Genomic DNA, 14,627 nt, shown 5'->3' on the forward strand with positions numbered 1-14,627 from the left:
TGAGTCCACTTTATCTTGTGTTATTCATTTATTTATTGAAAAAAAAATTTTTTTTGCCAGATCTGCAGCCGTTGGAAGTTCCCAGGCCAGGGATTGAACCCATGCAACAGTAGTAACCAGCGCCACAGCAGTGACAAGCAGGGATCCTTAACCCACTGAGCCACCAGAGAACCCCTGCTTTATTATTATTATTATTATTTTAGATTCCACATATAAGTGATAACATAGAGTATTTGTCTTTGAATCACTTAACATAATGCCTTCGAGGTCCATCCACGTATTGCAAAAGGCAGCATTTCATTCTTTTTTCATAGCTGAGTAATAATGGAACCATGCTTTCAATGCATGTGAGACAGCCGTCCGTGTAACAGAACCCTGTGGGGGACCTCAGTTAAGTGTGAGGTTTCTACAGTAGGTTCTCCAGTTGAGACATGCTGCTATCATCACCCGCGATATAGGAGAAAGTACATCAGTATCCCTTAAAGTCTCCTCCTGGTACCTTCCCAGGAGGCTAACACTCCTGCCTTCCTCCTGCCCCTGAGGACTGCTGGGCTGTCAAGGCAGCACCATCCATCTCGAAGACAGTTCTTATGGAGTGTGTGTGTGGGAGGGTTGTCATCGTGGTTCTACTGAAGTGTGGGGGTGACCCAAGACACATTCACTAATCACAGTCAAAATACCAGAGAAGCAAAGATTCGAGGTCATGGTGGTGATGGCCCTACACTGAGGTCTGTCCTGATCTGCTGGGAAGGAGGCCCAGCAGGACCTGTATGAGCCCCTGGGGAATAAACCACAAAGGGTAACTGGCTGTCAGTTTCTTGTCATCAAAAGCTGGGATCACTCTTCTACGCAGGTTACCTGATTTAGCCTCCTAGTGTTAACTTGATTTTTCAGACTATGAAACAAACTTAGGAGTTCCCATCATAGTGCAGCGGAAACAAATCCGACTAGGAACCATGAGGTTGTGGGTTCGATCCCTGGCCTCGCTCCTTGGGGTTAAGGATCCTGCGTTGCTGTGGCTGTAGTGTAGGCCGGCAGCTGTAGCTCTGATTAGACCCCCAGCCTGGGAACCTCCATATGACGCGGGCATTGCCCTAAAAAGACAAAAAGGCAAAAAAGAAAAAAGAAAAGAAACAAACTTAGACACAGTAATTGCCCAGCATCATCCAGCTCATCAGCGCAAGCTTGGCCCTGACATGGAGCTGGCCAGCTACCGCACCCACTGTTTCTCCCTTCTTTCAAAAGCACCTGGAGCCCTTACAGGGCCGGGCCGGGACCTAGGACCTAGAGGTGCAGGAGAGTACAGCTGGGTCCTGGGTTCACAGTGCTCATGGGGGTGGGAGAGGCAGGGGACACCAAGAAAAAAATGTGCATGATGCTCAGGGAAGATAAAGCAGATTCGGAGGGTGTGGCCTGGGTCCTGTTATACACGGGGAGTTGGGGAGGCATCTTGAATGTGGTAAGTTTTCACACCAAGACCTGGAGAGAGTTAGAGAAAAGCAGACCTATGTGTGTGGACAGAGGCCTCCACTCTGAGCAAAGAGAAGATGCAGGGCTCTGAGGCCAGCATGCCCAACCTGTGAAGAACACATGAACCTCTGGAGGAGCTGGCAGAGTGGGACAGGAGGTGCAAGAGCTTGGGAGCCTTCAAGGACTTGGCCTTTATGCTGAGGAAGGGAGAGGGCCATTGCTAGCACTCAGCTGACCTGCATGACTGCTCTGACAAGAGGGGGTGTAAGTGCCCAGGAGGTGGCAAGGGGTATCTGCCAACATCTATGCAGAGTCTATGGGGCATCTTCCATCTATGCAGGTGGAAACTGAGAGGGAATGAGATGGGGAATGCAGCTATTGGGTATGAAAGAGGGACAGATGTCAAGGACAACTCCAAGGTCTGCAAAGACAGAGTTTTCATTGACTGAGCAAAGACTCGGAAGGGATGCTTTTGGGGTAGCCTGTAGATGTCACACTTGAGAGACCAGAGGAACAGCCAACCACTGGACTACCCAATCCCCTCTCAATGCTTCTCTGTCAACAACAGCAACATCAAATGAGATCTTATGTATGCCAATCACTTACCCAGTGAGTAGGGGCAGGGCCCTCACCGAAGTGGTTTCCTTTATCTCATCCCCATGGCCCTGTGGGTGACTTCTGCCATGGATGTTACCCCCAGCCTCCATGTCAAGCATGGCAAGGGGCGAAGACTCAGAGAACTTTGCTTGGCCTTGACCCTCAAGTTCAAGTATAGCAATTAAGGGTTAAAACCTGACCCTGATGTGTGGCCTGTATCCTTGAGCCAGTTGCCCTCATCACCTGCTTCCTTATTGGCCATGTGGGTTGGCATGAGCCCCTGTCACAGGTCAGTGGAAAATAATGTCGGGGGTTCCTGGCCCAGAGTGTGCTGTCACTTGTATTCTCATCCTTAGAATTCTGCACAATATGCTTAGTTGAGATTCAAAGACTATCAACCTCCTCGATTTGCCTTGGATTTATGCCTTGTGGGGTTCTTTGGGTCATTTTTCCTAGTTTCAGGAAATGTACAAGAGGAATTGGAAAACTCCTCCCTCCTCCATGCCCGCCTTGAAGTGTAGGAGGTGAACCACCCTCTCCTGTGGTCCAGCTCTCTCACCATCTGTCTTGATTTAGAAGGTAAAAGGTGACAGAGAGATGGAGATTAAATGGCTGGAGGTTGAGCAGGGTCCCTACATGCCATGGAATCTTAAAAGGATCTAAGATGACAAAAAAGAAAAAAAAAAAAAAAAGAAAAATGGAACACTTAACAAGTAAGGATACTTGGCTGGTCTAGACCTGTGTGTTGTTTATAGCTGCAGAGAAGTGTGGACACACGGATCTGGTGGAAACGCTGCAGCCCCCAAAGGCTGTTGGGCCTGTCTCTTCTCCCTCAGGGCTCAAGACAGCCCCACCCAGTTTGTCTGTCAACAGGGCTCCTGGACACTTCCTCCCTAGGCTGTCCTCCCTCTGCTGGCAGGTCGCCCCAGGTCTGTCCCCAGTTTCAGCCCTAGTATTCTGACACTGAACTGCCTGGACACATGGGGTCACAGGGTTTCTACATTCACCAGGAAAGAAGGGCAACCGTCTTCTTTTTTTTTTTGGCCACACCCACACCATGTGGAAGTTCCTGGACCAGGGATGGAACCTGCGCCACAGCTGTGGAAACACCAGATCCTTTAACCCGCTGTGCCACAGGGGCACTTCCGACCCTCTCTTCTGATCTTACTTGTCCTTCCTACAACTACACTGCAGAGTCCTCAAGACAGTATCATGCTTTACATATCTTCATATCCACCTATATTTACTATTTCTATTTTTATTGATGGATAGCTTAATAGTTTTTTTTTTTTTTTTGTCTTTTTGTCCTTTTAGGGCCGCAACCCTGGCATATGGAGATTCCCAGGCTAGGGGTCTAATCGGAGCCATAGCTGCTGGCCTACGCCAGAGCCACAGCAATGCCAGATCCGAGCTGCGTCTGCAACCTACACCACAGCTCACAGCAATGCCGGATCCTCAACCCACTGAGCGAGGCCAGGGATCGAACTTGCAACCCCATGGTTCCCAGTCAGATTCGTTAACCACTGCGCCACGACAGGAACTCCACTTAATCAGTTTTTTTAAAAGAGACCACTGCAAGTTGTTGAATTGATTTGGGGACTTTTCCTCCTTTAATTCCTCCCAACTTTGAGTAGTAAAAAAGCATCTGGACCAGATGTCAGAAGGCATGGTTTCCCACCTCATATCCACCAGAGGACAGCTGTGTGCCTATGAGAAGCACAGGTAACCTCTCTGAGCCTTGGTTCCTCATGAACAGAATGAAAGTCTCAGAGGAGATTATCTATAAGATACCCTCAAGCTTTGAAACTTTTAAATACCTCTGATGTGTAGGGAGAGAAGTCCTGGAGGCTAAAATGATGTCAGAGAATGGGATTCAGAGAGAGGAAACAACACTGGCAAGAGCTGTAGTATAACATAGTGGATTACGGCTGAAAGAGCTACAAGACCCTTTCCCAAAAGACATTCCCAGGAAGGCCAAAGCAAAAAGAGAAAGAAACATGAGGCCACTGGATGAATGCTTAGCCTCTAGAACCTATAGCAGCAGCAACCATGACATATCCACCGATTCCAAACCAGATTAACGTAAAGGCTCATTCTAAAGGTATATTTACTGCAACCTATTAACCAAGACAATTGGCCTGACTTTCAACAAAAGAAGCAGAAGGCATACCAAAAGACAACAAACATATACACACAAAACCATCTGGAGAGACAAAGCCTTCAAAAGAACCATACTCACAGATGTCACAGATGTTGGAATTACCAGACAAGAAATTTAAAATGACTATGATGAATACGTTCATGGTTTTGATGGAAAAAGTGCCACTTTTTCTAGCCCTGATTAACTTCCTTGTTCTCAGGTCAGCTCTGTCTGAAATTAAAGATCTAGTCTCTCCTCTGATTAGTGTTAGTATATGTTTCACCATCCCTTTGATATTAACTTGTCTATAAGTTTTTAGTGCTTAAGGTGGGTTTGTCGTAGATGATATATGGGTCTTTTTTTTTTTTTTTAATCTATGCTGACACGTACAGGTATTAATTCCCCAGGACGATAAAGCAATCCTAAATGTGTTTGTACCTAATAAGTCGGCATCAAAATATCTGAGGAAAGACAGAAAGAACTGATAAATAAATCCACTATTATAGTTAGAGACTTTAACATACTAGAGTCAGTAAATACAGAAAATTACCTAGCTATTCGGTGGCAGATATGAGACCCAAATCTAAATAAAAAACAATATTTTATCAACCAAATCTAAATAAAAAATAATATTTTATAAATTGGTAATTTCCCACCTAATCAATATACCTATGATCAAAAAAGGCTCAATTTGTGGCTTGAAATTTCCTAACACACGTTTATAGAAATTGATATAATGTTCAAATATTATCATGCGATTATCTAGTCTTTTGGGAGTTCCTGTCTTGGCTCAGCAGAAACGAATCTGACTAGTATCCATGAGGATGCGGGTTGGGTCCCTGGCCTTGACCAGTGGGCTAAGGATCTGCCGTTGCCCTGAGCTGTGGTGTAGGTCGCAGACGTGGCTTGTGGCTTGGATCCCGCGTTGCTGTGGCTGTGGCGTAGGTTGGCAGCTGTAGCTCTGATTCAACCCCTAGCCTGGGAACTTCCATATGCTTTAGGTGCGGCCCTAAAAAGAAAGAAAGATTATATAGTCTTTCAAAGGTCAACAGTATTTAATTCAGCTAAATTGAGAGATAGTTTCAGGAGTTCCTCCTGTGCTGCAACAAGATTGGCAGTGTCTCTGGAACACTGGGACACAGGTTCAATCCCCCAGCCAGATGCAGTGGGTTAAGGATTCGCATCTGTGGCGTAGGTTGAAACTGCAGCTCAGATCTGATCCCTGGCCCAGGAACTTCATATTGCCCCAGGGAGGCCAAAAAAGAAAAGAAAAAAGAGATCATTTCAGATCCTTAATTCTGTCCAATATTAACTGTTCACTATGAGACTTCTTTCATGAAACATCTTTAGAAAGATTAGTAATGGAATGAGAGCTGTAGGAGACACACTAGTGTGGTATTAGTTGATGCTCCAAGTCCGCATGAGACCTATAAGAATGAACACAAGTCTCCGCCTCACATTGCTATGGAAACCTCTCATCTAAATGAGGGCTGAGGGTCAGCCCCCAGGTCTCCATTACCCCAAGCACACTAACGCAAGGATGTGCTTTATGTCAGAATAAGCCCAATAGAGGGAGAACAGAGTGATGTGCCTCACTCCCAGTCCCCTTGGAATAGATCCCCTTGTTTGTAGGCAATGACCTAAGATCCCAGCATGCCAAGTACAAGGGAAATAAATACGCCCCTTGACGTAGGCTAGGCATCAAACCCAGAACCCTGAAAAGAGATGCTCCCCATTCTCCTCAACTATTTTCCTCTTGACTCAAAGGATATGCATCATTCTCAAACCCATATCCTCTGTCTGGTTGGTGTGGCTCCAACAAGAAAGGGTGGAAATGTATAGAGTTATCTGATATTCTCCAGGTCTTGGTCAGCCAAAGGGAAGAAATGTGCCTAAAAGTACGGAATGCGGTTCACTTGGCACACTTAAACATTACTCAAGGCTACTTTGCTGCTTCTATAAAGAATAACTGGATTGCCTGGCTCTATTCCCAGATAATAGAAATCAATTAAGAATGCACTGTAACTTTCCATCTTCCTTCTTTCCTTCCCTTCTTTCTCATGGCTAAATAAGTTTGGGATTTATTCGTGAACGATGAGCGCTTTTTGAAGGCTTTTAAGAAGAGTGATTCAGAATTCTTGTTTAGGTAGGTCATTTAGTTGAATCTGTGAAGAGTAGATTTTAAATTAGGTGAGAGCAGGAAGGGACTTAGTATATACATTCAAGATCTACTTAAAATAATATGCATTGGACAGTTACTTGTATTTATGAATGTATTGCCTCTAGGCTTCAAGTTTACCCCTTTTTAGCTGCTTTGTGATAATAAAGATGGACCCTGTCTACACTCCTTAACAGCTGGCATGGGGTTAAGCAATTATCAGGAGAGGCACAGGATGACACAGGGAAAGGGGGGGACTTCTCCTCCTGGTTAGGGTGTGCCTCTTTGGCCCTCCCTCCTTCCCTGTGGTTGCACACCCGATACAGTCTCTCGGTAACCTGGCAGCCCTAGTTCTGGCCTGTTTACCTTCTCATCCCAGTCCTCCTGGAAGGGATACTCTGCAGCTTAAATCTTGTGCTACCCATTCAGTGAGTAGTTCCTGATGCTCTGACTCCCTTCCTCCACCTATCTGTACTTGACAAGTGCTACACCCATGCATGAGCCTTGGTTTGTCTGCACCTGACAGGAGCTTCACCCAAGCATGTGCCTTGGTCTATCTGCATCCCACAAATGTGTCAAGAAACTCCTGATGCAGACATCCCACCCCTCAGGCCTCACACTACTCAATCATTTAGCAGCTCCTAACACCCTGACTTCCTCTGTGGACCTTCCTACCAGGCTTGGTCACCTACACACAGAACTTTGTTTCCCATTAGAAAATCCCAGCCAAGGTTTTTGCCCACCTGGGTGTGCCAATGTCAATGACCTCTGGCCCAGTTTAGCCCAGAGAACGCTCTCCACCCTCTGGCATGCTGCCACACACCTGCTCTGACAAGGTCCCAATATAAGTCTTGCAAAGAGGCTCTGCTTCCACTTTGTTTCTCCCTTGAGGACTCTCCCTCCGCCCTAGGTTGTTTGTTTATAGGCTTTATTTTTATTTTTATTTTTGAAGACTCTTTACATTCACAGCAAAATTGAGCAGAAATCACAGAGACTTCTGGTGCCTCTTTTTCTTACATAGCGTGACTTTGTTAATGGATAAAGTTCCTGAATAGGAACAGCATATGTTCTCATTAATGAGCTAACCACCTACTCAGTCAATCAGCATTCTCCACCCCCCACGCCAGGCATTATGCAGGCTGCATCATCTTGGGATGTTAACATGAATGGCTTATCTTGGGCAGCCACGTACACAGATTAAGTATCTATTAAACACCTACTGTGAACAGGCATTTAATAGCCCCCAGAAGACATGCTCCCTAACTTACAAAAAATCAACAAAAACAAAGTTTTGGGGGGGAAATATTGACTACTTGCACAGAAAGGGCAATTTATAACCAAAATGCATGGATAGACTTTCTTCCCAATTACATTATGGCTTCACTGGCCCAGCAGGAGAAATTATTTGGTTTACAGATTTCTTATTTCATCTTTTCATGCTGTTAACATGACAACAAAGCATGAATCCCAGGCACTTTGGGTTTCATCAGTGATGACCTTGACCTTCCTACACCAATTAAACAGGCACATCAGTAGACAAATGGGATGAAACCAAGGGCATCTTCTCCTAAATGATGGAAAAGCTAAGCTCTCAGACAACACTTCTCCATCCTTTCTCATATCTATGTACAGGCAGATAAGACAGTGACACCAAGCAATACCATTATTGGGCAGCCAAGAGTGGCAGGGAGCTTAAACGGGAAAAGAGACAAGTTTTACATTAGACAAACAGGATCTTTGGGATACTTTTGGTAGAAATTCTATGGGCACAGACAATTTAGCGAATTTTGTTGTTGCTTGCTGAGTGCACCCACCTGGTTGTTGCTCAAGTGGTCCTAGAACAGTCCCCACACTCTTACCGAGATGGGCTCCCACCCCTGAACAGAGTGGGGAACAACGTGAAGCTTCCTAAAGAGCCCAGAACACAGGCCAGAAGCAGGTGAGTCAGGAGAGGTGCCCAGGGTCCAGGGCTCACCTCGCTCTGGCAGAAGCCTCTGAATCAGGATCCAGAAGGCAGGCTCCCCACTCCCACTGGGTTCATTCAGTGGAAAAGGCAAAGCACAGGGGAGAGATGCTCCCAGAATCCCCAGCATCATGTAATAAGCTGACTCTGGACATGCCCACAAGGCTTTGATGAAGAATGTGCCAGTTTCTTTGCTGAAAGATGCACACTTTCCTTAGGGATCCCCTGAGAATTAGCACTTTCATGTTCCTTTTCTTCTGGAAGGTTGAGGGGAGGGAAACTGTCACTTTGTTGGGTCCTGCATGCAGGTGCATGGTTTTCAATCATCCATTGAGGAGGCAATGGTATGAGTACAGATGAAGGTGATAGAAAAAAAATACTCCAGAATGCTATACGGGCATCATGTGCCTTGACATTGGGTCTCCTTAGCTCATAACAGCTCAGATAAAGGCTGGGGTGGTAGAGAAACCCTGGACTTGGAGAAGCAAGAGCCCAGTTCTTTTTGTCACTCGACCACGCACCAGTTGTGTGATCCCGCACTGGTGCCTGCCTTCTTTCTTTAAGACTCAGTTTTGTTCATCTGTGAAAGGGGGATGGCGGGTGGGAGTGGAGGGCAGAATGTGCTATCCTGAACACCGACAGGAAAAACACACATAAAAGAGAGATTGCCACTGGTCTCTCCGCCTGCTTTCGGTGCTGGACATGGTGTCAGCCAGTGGGAGAACTGGGTGTGCCCTTGGGACCGAGGAAACCATGCGGTGGCGGGACCCAGACACATTGACACAGAGATTTGCTACCTGGCATTTCCTCCACTTCCAAATTAATTACCTTGGGAGAAAGGAGCATTGCCTTTTAAAACTCTGAAAATCGGCCAACTTTCTCTGATGTCTCCAGCATCACTGAAACAGCAGTGACATTTCTCTGATAATTTCTCTTGCTCCAAGACGGTTACAGTTGGCACAGGTGCCAAAGATAAAGAACATAAATGTGCCTGCTGTGGTTGTTTATTTAACCCTAAATGGTTTACTGGGGAGTGAGCCATGCCTCGGCAACACACATCTCATACCTCGAGGCCTGGGGATCTCTTTTTGCTCCATCCTCTTCTAACGACCATAAAAATAATAGTTACAATAATCAAGAGTGCCAACTCAATAACATTTGGCTTGGTCTAAACCCATTTAGATGCCCTTGTTCCCCAAGGAGATGCAGGCAGATGACCACACTGCCCCCCTCCAACCCCATGCTAGGCTTCCTGGGCTGTGGAAGGTGTGGAGAAAAGCAGGGCCTTCCAGGGTCATTATAAGAATCAAGTGGGCTGATGACTGTAGCTGCTTGGAACAGTGCCTGGCACGCAGTAAATGCATGCATGCAAGTGTTAGATGAAAAGTGAGGATTTCCAGTTTCCAGCATCAAACTCATGCTCAACCCTGAGCCTAACGCCTCCAACCCTAGCCTGTGAATAGGTCCAAGTTCCAAGCAGAGAGAAAGGCTGGCCCAGGGCCTCCCTGGCACTCAGAATGGTTCTTGCTTTACTGCTAATGTTTTAAAAAGTGACATACATGCACTACATAAAACAACAAAAACACAAGAAGAGGCTAGAGATTTCACTATTTCCATTCCCCCAAATAATGTTTTACTATCAAGATTCTGGATAGGGGAACAATTTTAAGGTCAAATAATATTTTTTTCATAAGAAGTAAAAGTGGTCATTAAATGTCTTCCCCCACTCCCACCTTGTTACACTGATTACACTTCTGGAAAGCCACACATAAAAACAAAACAAAAACAAATCCTGACCTGGACAGCAAATACTCAATATTTAACCTAGGAAACTGTTCAGTAGCTTAGAGAGCTGTGTAGGCATTTTGAAGCCTTCTGCTTTGTTTCTCAGTGTGATGTTCCAGCCATCCTGCCTTTGTTTACCTCCAAAACATATCCCAGAGCAGAAATGCTTGTATCTTTGAGTCTCTGTCCATAAGAACTAATTTTCGAAAGGAAGAGAGCACACAAAGATATCTAAGAGAACGACGAAAGGTTGTAGGGAAGGAATCTTTTCTTTCTAGCCAAGTAGTCTTTGCTTTGTCTGGTTTCTTTTTTGGAAAGCTGCACCCTCAGCATGCAGAAATTCCCAGGCCAGGGATCAAACCTGCACCACAGCAGTGACAACGGCAGATCCTTAATCTGCTGAGCTGCTAGGGAACCCCTTTGGCATGGTTTCTTTCACACATTCTTTGGCTCTGGTTTGTCTGCCCCACAAATAGACAGCACTTGTGGGATTATGTGGGATGAATGACAGAAAAGGTCTGCCTGCTCTACACCAAGGAGGCAATGGCCGTGTGATTAGATTCTCAGCTGCTGCGCCTGAACTTTTGGTTCCATCTTCTAATTTGATGTTTGCTTTTTGCAAGATGTGAGAAACTTGAAGGTTTTCTGACCTTGCTGTTTTTGCAGAATTTGTCTTTGATGGGTCAGGCATCCATCTCTGGCTCCTTCAAATCAGCGTGTGTTGTGACTGTCAATCTGGGCAGAGTCAGCTGCACCCTTTTGCTGTGGTGCTCACGGCAGCTGTCTCTGATCTTGGTGTGCATGTGGGCTTGATGGCCAACCGTGGAATGAAGGTAAAGGTCACAGCAAAAGCCGCATGCCAGTGCTTTCCCAAAGGTGGGGCAGTTCAGTGAGGTCTTACCTACATCCTCGGGGGTTCTTGCTAACTCCCACTGCATCACAGAGAGCTGAACTAGTACCAGATTGATAGGATTTCCCATCAGTTGCCAAAAATGTACATGTTTCTGTGTTTGTAGCTTGAGACCTTGATTTCCTTACAGTTTCTTTGAGACCTTAATTGTCCCTGTATTTGTCCCCTCAAAGGATTGTGAGGAGACCTAGTGAGGTGACCTTCTTTCCTGTCTACTGATTCAAATGCTGATCTCTTCTGCGGATGCTCTCACAGATGCACCCAGAAATTACATTTTTACTAGCTCTCTGGGCATCCCTTACACCAGTCAAGTGATACATAAAATGAAATCACTCTTCCCTTAGATGACAGCCTTCCTTTTGGAAGCCTTGGACCTGGGGCATTTGCTTAAAAGGATACAGGGCAACTGCTGGCATTTCACAGCATCTGCTATTTGGTGATTAACTCATCCAAGAGAGAAAGGACTTTCAAGGAGCACTGTAGTTCCTTTCCTGCCAAACCAAAAGGCATGGGAGACCAGCCCCACTTGCCAGGACATTCCAGCTGGCAGAAGGCCCACCTCATTCATTAATGCACTTGGGCAGTGGGCAGGGAACCAGAGAAAGGGCGCCTTTGTCTCAGTCTATTTTAAGACACGCGTCAGTTTTATGAAGCATCTGGATGAGCTGTAAGTACTTGGTTCCACCTCCAGGTCACACCAACAGGGGATTAGAAATGCATTTGGCTGTACTCTGCATGCTGTACACACAGGAGAAAAGGAGGTATTTGAGGCTCCTAAAAATAAGCCTTTCTCGTTTGTTTCTCTGCAAGGCCAATCGGATGCTGCTGGAGCCCAGGAATGATGAAGCTAAGTGCAGCCTTCTTTCCTGCTCAGCCTGCCCTCTTGCCTTTAGCAGATCAAACTCAGGTTGACTAAGAGATGCAGATGGGCCCTCCATATATCCAGGACTGCTGGATCAAATTGGTAGTTCTACTTTTAATCTTTATGAGGAACCTCCATACAGTTTTCCACAGCAGCTGCACTGGTGTACATTTCCACCAACAGGGCACAAGGGTTTCCTTTTCTCCAGGTCCTCATCAACATTTGTGATTTGTCTTTTTGATAGTAGCCCTGCTGACAGGTGTGAGGTGATTGCTCATTGTGGTTTTGATTTGAATTTCAAATGATGATTAATGACGTTGAACATCTTTCCATGTATCTATTGGCCATTTGTGTGTCTTTGGAAAAAATGTCTGTTTAGATCTTCTGCCCATTTTTTAATCAAAAAAAATTTTTTTGCTATTGAGTTTTATAAATTCTTTACTTATTTTGCATATTAGTTCCGTATAGGATCTGCAAATATTTTCTCCCATTCAGTAGGTTGCATTTCCATTTTTGTTGATAGTTTCCTTTGCTGTGCAGAAGCTTTTTTGGTATACGTAGTTTCACTTGTTTATTTTTGCTTGTGTTGCTTTTGCTTTTGGTGTCAGATTAAAGAAGTCATCACCAAGACCTAAGTTAAGGAGCTTACCAAATATGTTTTCTTCTAGGAGTTTTATGGTTTCCTGTCTTCCATTCAAGTTTTTGATCCATTTTGAGTTATTTTCTGTGTGGTGCCAGAGAATTTGAATTTGGGTGAATTTCATCCTTTTGCATGTGGTTTGCCTGTTTTCCCAACATCATTGATTAAAGAGACTGTTCTTGGAGTTCCTGCTGTGGTGCAAAAAGGATCAGCAGCATCCATCTCTGGAGCACTGGGAAGCAGGTTCAATCCCTTGCCTAGGACAGTGGGTTAGGGATCTGACATTGCTGCAGCTGTGTCATAGGTCAAAGCTGCAGCTTGGATATGATCCCTGGCCTGGGTACTCCATGTGCTGCAGGGTGGCCAAAAAAGAGAGAGAGCGAGAAAGAGAAAACTGTCCTTTCTCCATTGTATAATCTTGTCTCCTGTATCATAAATTAATTGACCACATGTGTGGGCTTTTTTCTGGGCTCTCTCTTCTTTCCATCGATCCACATGTCTGTTTTTCTGCCGTTGCCACACTGTTTGGATAACTGTAACTTTGTAGTATAGATTGAAACCAGTAAGTGTGAAAACTCTAGCTCTGTTCTTCTTTCTCAAGATGGCTTTGGCTATTTCCTTTTTTTTGGGGGGGGGTTCATACACATTTTAGGATTATTTGTTCTATTTATTTGTAAAAATACTAATGGAATTTTGATAGAGATTGCCTTGAGCCTATAGATTGCTTTGGGTAGTATGGAAAATTTTTAAATATTGATTCTTTCAATCTATGAGCAAAGAATATCTTTCCACTTATTTCTGTTTTCTTAAAATTCTTTTTTGTTTCTTTTTATGACTGTGCCTGCAGCATATGGAAGTTCCCAGGCTAGGGTTGGAATTAGAGCTGCAGCTGTCAGCCTATGCCACAGCCATGGCAACAGCTGCCAGCATCTGTGACCTACACTTCAGCAATGCCACAACCTTAACCTGCTGAGCAAGACCAGAGATCGAACCTGTATCCTCATGGACACTATATTGGGTTCTTAACCCAGTGAGCCACAATGGGAACTTCTTCAAGTTCCTTTATTAGCGTCTTGCAGTTTTCAACATACAGGTCTTTCACCTCCCTACTTATTCCTAAGAGAATTTTGCCTCCTATCTCATCTTTTTCTGAACTTAAAAGGAACTGTAAAATGGGTTCATCCATTATTTCATTTTTGTATTTCCACTATAATGTCTACTGAAGAAAGCCATAAAGCGTTCTGCCTGAGACTTTATCACATTTGTTTGTCATGCCCCATATGCAATTTTAAAGATAGTCAATAAATTCAGTTGAATTCTTAGGAGTCAGACTTAAGTACTTATGGTCAATATACTTTAAATGAACCATCCTAAAGTCTTCACTATATTGCCATATTGACCTTTACTTTAAAACTCTGTAAGAAAATAAATTTGATCTTTCCTTTCACATGTATCCTGTACTTAGCATTAGATAGTATCTTTAAGCATTTGTAAATGATTATTTGTTAGCTCTAGCTTCAGTCATATGTAAAATATTAGAAAATAAACTACCATGAGAAATGTTATCCTACTATAGTGTAATGAGACAAATATGAGAATATTTAAGTAAAAAAATTATCTTTTTATTTTAAAGACATTTCACCTGGCTTGAGGATGATATTAAGCTTAAAATTCTTGCAAATGAGGTTTGCATTCCTCCAAATAGTAGGCACAGCTCATTAGCATCAAGGTCCTAAGTAAGTCAACCGTTCATCAGTTTCTGAGTTCTTCAGTATTATAACAAATGGTTACATTGCCCAAGGATTTATCAAAGCTACCAATTTTGTGACATGGTTCCTTTGTAATCAAGTCTAGCGTGAATTCACCCAGGTGGCCCAGACTGAAATGGTCATCCATTCTCTCTGGCTAGGCAGTGATTCTATAATCAATCCCATTACTGTTTGCTAGAAACCCCCATAGGTGAGACATTCCCGGACACGGCATTCACGTGCAAGTCTGTACTCACAGCTGGAGAATATCAGCGGGCAGGAGTGCTCATCCATGGGGAAGTTGTGCAGCTGCAGCTGGCACTCGGCATTTATGGTGAGCCTGTGGGGGAGCCA

General features: G+C 44.5%; 1 protein-coding gene across 2 annotated transcripts in view; it reads right to left on the bottom strand.

Annotated features, from left to right (window-relative positions):
* The window catches only part of GABRG3 (gamma-aminobutyric acid type A receptor subunit gamma3), a 612,638-nt gene that overhangs the window by 179,648 nt on the left and 418,363 nt on the right, over window positions 1-14,627 (bottom strand). For both annotated transcript variants that reach the window (XM_084976193.1, XM_021098602.2), the window contains exon 5: window positions 14,531-14,613. In XM_084976193.1, coding sequence (XP_084832319.1) covers window positions 14,531-14,613 — 83 coding nt within the window. The remainder of the gene's footprint in view (window positions 1-14,530; window positions 14,614-14,627) is intronic.

Source organism: Sus scrofa, chromosome 1 (genome assembly GCF_054392235.1).
Source record: "Sus scrofa isolate SSC_HxYL_T2T_F1_AM1 chromosome 1, Sscrofa_HxYL_maternal_Yorkshire_Landrace_v2.0, whole genome shotgun sequence".
NCBI classification, from domain to species: domain Eukaryota; kingdom Metazoa; phylum Chordata; class Mammalia; order Artiodactyla; family Suidae; genus Sus; species Sus scrofa.